The following is an 8797-nucleotide window of genomic DNA, read 5'->3' on the forward strand; positions in this document are numbered from 1 at the left end:
AAATATAAATAAATTAAAAGAAACTAAATTGAATGAGTAAATTGGTGGTGAACCTAAAATGTTAGGAAAATGAATTTATGAAATTAATATATTTGGATATTGAAATTGACCCTTAAATTTTAAGGAATTATATAAATGATAACCGTTTGGAGGGAAAAGTGTGGTTGGTTAGGTTATGAATGGATGAATAGTGTTAGATGTCTTGATTGCAGACGTTGAATAATGAGATATTATAGAGACAATGGATCTTATCTAAGAAGTTGTGGATACCTACAGATGCATACTAAAATGCAAGTTGAGTCCCACATCGAAGGTAAGCTAATCGACCTCCACTCGAATGTCTGGCATCATGTGTGGGACCAGAAACCACTGGTGTTCATTGTTTAGAGGCCTAATTTCGCGTCACCATTCAATGCAACTCCCCAATAAAGAGAGAAAGACGATGCAAACTCCATGACGGTGCCTCTTTCTTACATGATTTCATGTTGCCACTGCTTCAAGCACATATACTATACCAAATCCTAAAGAGATCAAAATGTAGGTGGGGTCGTTAATTCAATTAATTAACAAACCCGTGATATACAAACAAAAAAGCACACTAACTTGTGCGTTCTATATTCATCCATATTTTATATCAATCACATTGCATACCTCTTACTTTTCTTCTCTTTTGTCAGAAAGTTCTTCTTCAAACTTCTCCTCCAATCTCTTCAACATCCTTCTCAAGGTCTGCTAACCAAATACTTGTATTTGCTACATCTTATCTTACGAATTGGAACAGTCACCAACTTGGTTTCTAACAACAAATATTGTACTATTTTTATGTTAGGTAGTGCAGGAAATTCAAGAGCATGGAAAGTGACCAGGTGACAACCAAGGACATGAGAGTTCAAATGCCACCATCTAGGAGTGAGGTCGTGTCAGGAGCTGTTGTGGAGCTTCAAGGTGCTTCTAATTTGGGACAAGGTGGCCTTCAGAGACAACCTAGCATGACCAAGACCAATTGTCTATGTTCTCCCACCACACATGCCGGTTCCTTTCGTTGCAGACTTCATCGCACCCCTAGTCTTCAGAGGACCAAAAGCATGGAATCAGAGGCATCCACGGTTCATGCTTCCATCCTTCATTCTGTTGCTGATCCCAACAAGGATACACTTCATTGAGTGCTAAATATTATTAAGCTGTTATATACATAGTAACTTGTCTGTGTTTACTTGAGTCGTGTATTTTGCTACGCTATCTATTTATGATCGCCAAATGTAAAGATGTTTGTCATGGAAATGCATAATTTTACTCTATTTGAATGTCATGTCAACAACTTGGGATCATTTTCATTCATACTTCAATTTCCTTTCAAGTTTATGCTATTCTTCTAAGTTGAAATGCCCTTTGTCAGTGACCTTTTCTTACTTTAATCATCAAGTTTAGACTTTAGACGTTTAGGAAGTGCTGTAACTGAAGATAATTTTAATCCTGTCATTTCTCTTGTCTTTGTGGTATTTATAAGACATTATATAGCCTTGTGAAGATCCACAAGCTTCGCTAATCGATGACTACAGGGGATGGTTTCAAGGCTTGGTATAGTTTCTCAAATAGTCTTGATCAACAAGAATCACTTTATTGATTCAGAGACTGAAATTTTGCTAAGGACAAACTTTGTGTAGTTGGTTAAATGGTTTCATGCCATTTGTAATTAAAATTGAAGTTTCTTTTTCCCTCAACAATTAGTACTGATTTTTATAGTGGTAAAATTGAAAGTTTAATAAAAAAAATAATGTTAAAAAACATGCAAGGACTGTACATGTACGTTTTTCTGCAAATTTTCTTCCGTCTCTGATATGCTTTATAATGTAGTCCAGTTCCCGGTGAATCTTTATATAGCAAAATCACAGGTTAATGACGTTATGAACACAATTAAATATCCTTAAACAAGTTTTTTCCTGAGATCGTGATGATATTTAACTAAATCTTATTGAAAATTGAGTTATAACACATAGAAGATTCAACATTGTGAATCAATGAAACAAACCACAAACAAACAACATATACTAACACCCTTAAATTGTCACTTGCAGTTGATTAATGTAGCAACCAGTAAAATATTCAATTGCTTGTACAGACACTAATGATATTGAGGGGTGTTATTTGGGAAGTATATTTGGGCAAACATGTTTAGAAGCAATCCTACACGTCATTTAATTCCTTGAATAAACTTGATCTGTTTCTCTGAAGGTATCCACTCAGAATTAGGTGGCACATTCCCATTCACGCAACTTCTTGATATATGACTAGCTAGTAGTTTGAAGCAGGGAAGAAACAAAGAAAATGAAAAGGAATGCATGAAACATTAATGGGTGAAGTAAGTTGTACCAAAATATTTTGTTAATGCTAATCATAGGTAGTAGTAGTGTCAGTGATTGGTGTCAGGAATATTCATGTAGGCATGCTCTTAAAATAGTTAGTCAAGGTCAAAGAAACTATGATGAGTAGTGATCATGATTGCAACAATGATGATGACCACCACAAGCAGTCCGCCACTAAATGATTCCCATATGCTTTATGATTTTTTTTGAAACTAAAAAATTATAATTCTTTCACCGCCTCCAAAACAGTAAGAGGTCCATCTCAGTTTCTGAGATTGAATTGAACTAAGTGGTTAGTTCTCTAGGGACACAACTCATCCCATCAATCCTACAAAATCCAAATTACTCATAATTACAAATCTGAGAATAAAGGAGGTTGAAAGTGACTTCCATCAAAACCATCCACAGCTACTTAGAAGTCAACTCAGTAGCTGATGCTCAAGAGGTCTAACAAAAAAATTGTTAGACATATTTCTGAGTTATGGTGAAAAGGTTTCGCTTTAAGTGGAATACCCTTCGTCTACTCTCGTTGATTTTTTGCTTAGAATAGTAAATGTGGATACACGGAGGTTTATGTAGGGATGGAACAAAGCTGAGTCAAAGTGATTTTTGTTTTTAGTTCAACAGTTGTCGTTGTTTCAATAATACCTTTTGGAAGCAAACATATCTTAGCGATGCTGGATCTTATTCTTTCTTGTTTATCTGTGCTACTTTTTGGTCGGCTATACATTGCACATCATTTTGTTAATCATACTAACACATTAGATTGTTCCAGCGCACGATACATTAATGACAAATCTGTGCTCACAAAACACCAAATGTCGACCCTTAATTATTTCCCACAACTCCTGTCCATGATACTCTACGATATCAATTCAATAAGGACGACATTATCCGCGTGGATACTAATAGATGTGAGGAACATAATCTGATATTACAGTATTAATTGCTTTTTGTCAGATGCTTCAAAATGCCGATAATTATTGTTTTTTTTCAAAAAAATCAGGACCCTTTGAAGTGAACCTTCAAAGATGAACACGGCCACGTGTTATAGATTCGTGGAGAGACACGGCACCATTGGCCCTACAATTCGTCACTAACACCAAAGATTCCTCATCCATTTTTCACGAATGTGATCTACCAAAGAGATTTCCCCTCATGTGAAAAATCTCATTTCTTATTATTATAGGTTACACGAACAATGCACATTTGGATTCGCTGATTTTCCCTACATGTTATAACTTACAGGACCTTATGCAAAAGAGAAAAATATAGTATATGTTACCCCCTAAATTTCCCATCCCCATCATGAAAAATCGAAAAAATTTACTCAATTCTTTTCGGTGGCAGTTCTGTTGGTAGCCCACAACTTGCTAAACATACGTTTGGGCTGAGTAGGAAGAGCAAGTAGACCCTTAAATCTAGAAGTTCTCCCAATTTCATCACGAGGCACAACATTTGCATCCAAGTCATCCTCAGCTAGCTTCATTCTGAGAGTTGGGTTCTTTGTTGATTTTGGTGACTTGAATCCAGAAACACTCCAATTGTCATCAGCATGTATACTTGTTGTGGTGCTCAATGGTGCTGTGTGTTTTGATGGGTCAATGCCATGAGCGGTGAGTAATGCCTTGATGTTGCTTGGCATGTCAGTCACTTTGCCACCAGCTGCTGCTGCTCGTGCTTGCTCAAAGAAGAGAACTTGGACAACCACCCTTAGGGGAAGTAGCTCATTCTGTGCTGCATGCATGCATGCTTCCATAGACAACTTTTTGCAGTCTAGAATTCGACATAGTCTCTTCCTTTCGTTCTTATTCAGCTCTGGATGTGCCTACATTTTCCAGTTAAGCAAAATAGAGATTTTAGTCATACTGATAAGGCATCCAAATGAATCCAAGAATTTTCTTTTACATCGTTAAGCGGATCCCATTTTTTTAAATTTTAGCTTAGTCAAATGAACGCATATATCATGTGAAGGGCTAAAGAACATTTGTCACGTTTTCTCTTAATCGCTATCTAATGAACAAACAGGTCGCAACAGAAACTCTCTGATGTAAGTCTAGTAGTAAGGTTTTATGTATTCTGTACGACACGCTAAGTTCAAACTTGTTGGTGCTAAAAAAACAAAAAGAAAATAGTGGCAATAAAACAAAACTCTCTTGTACAAAAAGAAACAAAAAAGTTCGTTCATAGTTTTCACTGGCAATCTTATCTTTCTTGTTCTAACCAAGTGAAATGACTAACTGCCAGAATAGGAATTAGAAACTGCTAGTATGAGTCAGAAAGTGGCCACATTCAAGCCAAATTTCTGGTGGGTCAGCCTACACCTAAACCACGAAAAAATGATGGGTGAGACAATATTTCAAGGTCGAGTTGTTTATCCACCAATTCTGTCCCACCAATGAAACAAGTTCAACTTCAACCAGAGCCCCCCCTCTCGGTCATTATTTATTTCTACCATTTACGGAAAACAGTAATTCTGAAACACAATGGAAGTTTTTTTTTTCTAAATTTACCTTGAGATAAATGTCAATTGCTCTGTACAGGTCATCATGATCATGTCTTGCAAAATCTGGTATAGTTTCAGCAAGAGCTATGAATTTTGAGAGAGGCAAATTCACATCCCTGGCAACCTCCTGAAGGTACCTATCCACTAGCTTTGCCACCTTCAGTTTTGAGCTATGTGAAGCTGAGGAGGACCTCCTACTCTCTTGGAACTCGAAGTTAATGTTCTCTGCCGAACGAGACCTTCTCCTTTCAATGGTCAACCTTGATCTTGGAGGGCTAGTTGGTGGACTCTGACCTTGCAACATAAATTGTTCCAATATGGTCATAACCAAGTCCACTTCGTACATCATATTATTTGTCCTAGACACTGAGCGTATTAGAAGATCGTTAACGGAGGCCTCCTCCAGTTGAAGTCCTACTCTTGTGGCCAATTCCACCTTTGAAGAAGCCGAAGCTTTGAGAATATTGGCTGCCTTTAACAGTTTAAGAAGGAAGCTGCAAGAAACAGCACCTTTTTCTGCTGGAAGCAAGCTCACAATTGATTCCAAAAGCAGTCTATGCTTTGAAGTTGATTCACTCGCGGAATCTGAATCTTCATCCGAGTCAGATTCAGTCTCCCTCTTGGCATGCACATTCTTCCTGATATTCGGTAGCCATCTAGATGCATAAATCTTCAATGCATCACCAATGAGATTTGAGGGTGTCTTGCCACCAGATTTGATAGCTATCATGGTTCTCCAGTAAAGGTCTATACTCAAATCTGCTAAATCCTCAGCCCACCATCCCCTGCTTGCTGATTTGTGTCTCAGACTTTCGGTTCCATTGCAGGAAGACACATCATCCCTTACCCTCCGGGAATGACTGTGTGATAAACTCACCTTTGAGGGGTGGCTTAAGACCTTCGAGGCAATGGCCTCAATGCATCTGCTGGTAATTGCTAATTCCTCTGACCACAAAGGCAATGCTTTGGTGGTCTGTAGAGTCACAATGGAATCCTTCCAGCCATTAAGGATGCAAGAATTAAAGAAAACATCAAGCTTGTAAATCAAATTCCCCTTCTCAACATCCTCAGTCATCTGCAAGTATTCCGCGGCGCAACGCGAACTTACAATGTTGTATGCGCTGAGAGTGATGGTTATGCCATAGCAGAACTTGGCACACAGCTCAAATGCTTCCACCCCACCAGGAAATTCAGGGAGTTGGACTATTTGGTGCTGAGGAGAATCAGAACTCTCAGAGCACAGCCTTTGCAGGCGCGAACATTTGGACAATAGCGGAAACTGAACAATATCAACATAAAGTTCAGACCATCGATGTATGACTAAACAATAAAGAAAAATTAACAACAGAAGATAGAAAAAGAATTCGGTAAAAATAAAAAATGGTCAGAGATAGAACTTGAAGAGTTTGAAGGAGCAAACCTTGTGAAGAAGATATCTAGTTCCTTTAACTTGAATTATGATGTCACTTGAAACTTCAGAAGAGATTGTCCTGCATACAAAGAAAAGGAAAGAAATCATGTTACTCACCAGAAACAGATCAAATTGATCAATATCTACGAATATAAACAATCAAATTGATCAATAAATATGCCTTGCCTTACAGACTCGGCAGTGTAAAAGGTATCTGGACGAGATCCCAGTTTCATAAACTTCATGACTATTTCTCAAAATTTGTTTTATGCTAAATCACGTAATACTCTGGACTGGTTCCTTGCATAATTCAGAACTGCCGAAAACACCAGAAGTGAATAGAGCATACAGTAGAAGAGCATCTACATGAAATGCTCTTCCATTATAATCGCCTTTAATAGATTTTCCCACTTCCCAAGTGAAAACTCAAAGTGTGAGAGGAGCCTCAATAGACTTGAAAAACTCTTTAGACAGAAAGAAAAAGAAAAAAGAGAAGATGAAGAAGTTATGTTGGAGGAGAGAGAGTATGAAGTTCCAATGTAAAAGGAAAACCAAGAGGCTTGCTATGGGCAGAAAAAATATAAAGCACTTTAAATAAGTAGATGTCACTACAAATATGGTAAACAGGGACACAACTTTTACTACATTCATTCAGAAGCAAAAATTTTCGTTATTCTTTGAAATTTGCAAAAAATATGAAATTCGTCAAAAACTTATGACACCTACGTAATTTTGTGAGTACTTACAAATTATATTCAATCATTGATAGAAAGTGTATGTGAAAGATTATGCCAAGAGTGTTTCTAACGCTCTTGAATAATCAACACAAACCAGGAGCATCTAACAAAACAAACAAAAATTTATACATGATCATTGAACCTTTCTACAGAAAGGATAAAAGGGAAATAAAAATTCCTCCTTATTTAGGCTAATATATGGAACTTATATATATATATATATATATATATATCAAGACAAAAATGATAATTAAAAAAAGAGAGTAAAGTTTACTTCTTTCAAATCAAAATAAAGAAAAATAATATTTTGGACTAATAACGGTAAACAAACGGTATACTTATGTTCCTTGATGATATCATCTCAAAATTACACTTTAATTAAGTGAAATTCTATTATTCTTGATATCAAGTTCTGATAAAGGCTATTTTTAGATGTGATTAGCATAATTCAATGATGTTAACTAATTTTTCTAATTAGCAAAAAAGTTGGTCCGTGTTACTTCTACTTAAAGTCCGAAAAAAGTATCTTCTTAGAATTTTCCAATTTCGTTAATATTTTTCACTCATCTTTTACTTCCATCCAAATGTTGAATCCTCTTATTGCATCCTTCCAATTCCTTTATAAAAACTATAAAATGATTTTTATATTTTTGAGACATTCTTGAAAGAGTGTTAATGTATTTTAAACTGTATGGAGAATCCCTCAAACTAAATACTCATAAAGTGTGTTTGGTTTTTGTTTGATACTTTTTAGAAAATAGTCTTAAATGTATACAAAAGTAACATAATTGCTCATTCCATAAATGAAGAAATATTTAATGTGTAATATAAAACACCATTCTGTAATTTAATATAAAAGAAAAATAATATATATATATAGAATAATCATAAATATTATTGTGAAATAATTTTTGACCAATCACAGATTAACACGTAATCAATGTTCAAATGTTGTCAAAAAAAATGTTGTCTAAATATCATTATCCATATATATATATATATATATATATATATATATATATATATATATATATATATATATATTAAATCTTACTTCTTTTAAATTATTTTTTTCTACCAAACATACTATTAATTTTCTCTTTACCAATCCTTCTACCTCTCCTTTATCAAGAAATCATTAGAATTATTAAAAAAATATATTATAGTTACCCGGAAATCCAAAGCTAAAAGAAAGAATGGAATTGAGACAGAGAATGTTGCAAGGTGAGGTAAGAGAATGAAGATACTGAATAATGAAAGTGAATCATTGATTGAGAAATTTGACCTAGGAAATTCTGCAACTCTATTATTTATTTTATTTGTTATTTGTTTTGTTACTTGGTAGAAGCATAATAAAAAGGAACACTGTTTTACTTTTTACTATGGAGACAAGCCATTGCCAGCGTGCAATTTTAAAGCCAATTTCATGTGCTTATCCTGCGCCCACCACTGCCCTTCCTTCCATCATTGCCACTGCAAAATTCCATTTTATTTTTTTTATTTTCTATTTTTTACTTTGAACCACCCACTATTAATTTAGTCAAACATTATTTTATTTTCATCTGCAACACGTTACAACTTTCTCAATGCAAACAGTTTAGCCATAATAACACATGAGAAGGGTTGTCAAATAGTTTTCCTAAGAAAGAAACAGACCAAAAATAGTCACCGCATACGCTCAAAGTAGGGTTATAAAATATTAACCAAACCAAATTAAAATCAAACCATTTAAATAATCTAGTCAATTATCTCCAATAAAAGTAACTCTGATTATTCAACT

The 8797-nt window shown here is 35.2% G+C and overlaps 2 protein-coding genes across 2 annotated transcripts; one reads left to right on the plus strand and one right to left on the minus strand.

Annotated features, from left to right (window-relative positions):
• The first annotated feature begins 644 nt into the window (after positions 1-644).
• Positions 645-1346, plus strand: LOC106780228. Its single transcript, XM_014668495.2, has 2 exons — positions 645-727; positions 834-1346. The coding sequence occupies exon 2, from the start codon at positions 852-854 to the stop codon at positions 1161-1163; it is 312 nt and encodes a 103-aa protein (XP_014523981.1). The 5' UTR covers positions 645-727; positions 834-851; the 3' UTR covers positions 1164-1346.
• Positions 1347-3501: 2155 nt separating this feature from the next.
• LOC106780235 (BTB/POZ domain-containing protein At1g67900) lies at positions 3502-6859 on the minus strand. Its single transcript, XM_014668501.2, has 4 exons — positions 6467-6859; positions 6290-6359; positions 4877-6148; positions 3502-4191 (listed from the first exon to the last, which is right to left on the minus strand). The coding sequence occupies exons 1-4, from the start codon at positions 6523-6525 to the stop codon at positions 3694-3696; spliced, it is 1899 nt and encodes a 632-aa protein (XP_014523987.1). The 5' UTR covers positions 6526-6859; the 3' UTR covers positions 3502-3693.
• Between the last annotated feature and the right edge of the window lie 1938 nt (positions 6860-8797).

Source organism: Vigna radiata, unplaced genomic scaffold (assembly GCF_000741045.1).
Source record: "Vigna radiata var. radiata cultivar VC1973A unplaced genomic scaffold, Vradiata_ver6 scaffold_176, whole genome shotgun sequence".
In the NCBI taxonomy this organism is placed as follows: domain Eukaryota; kingdom Viridiplantae; phylum Streptophyta; class Magnoliopsida; order Fabales; family Fabaceae; genus Vigna; species Vigna radiata.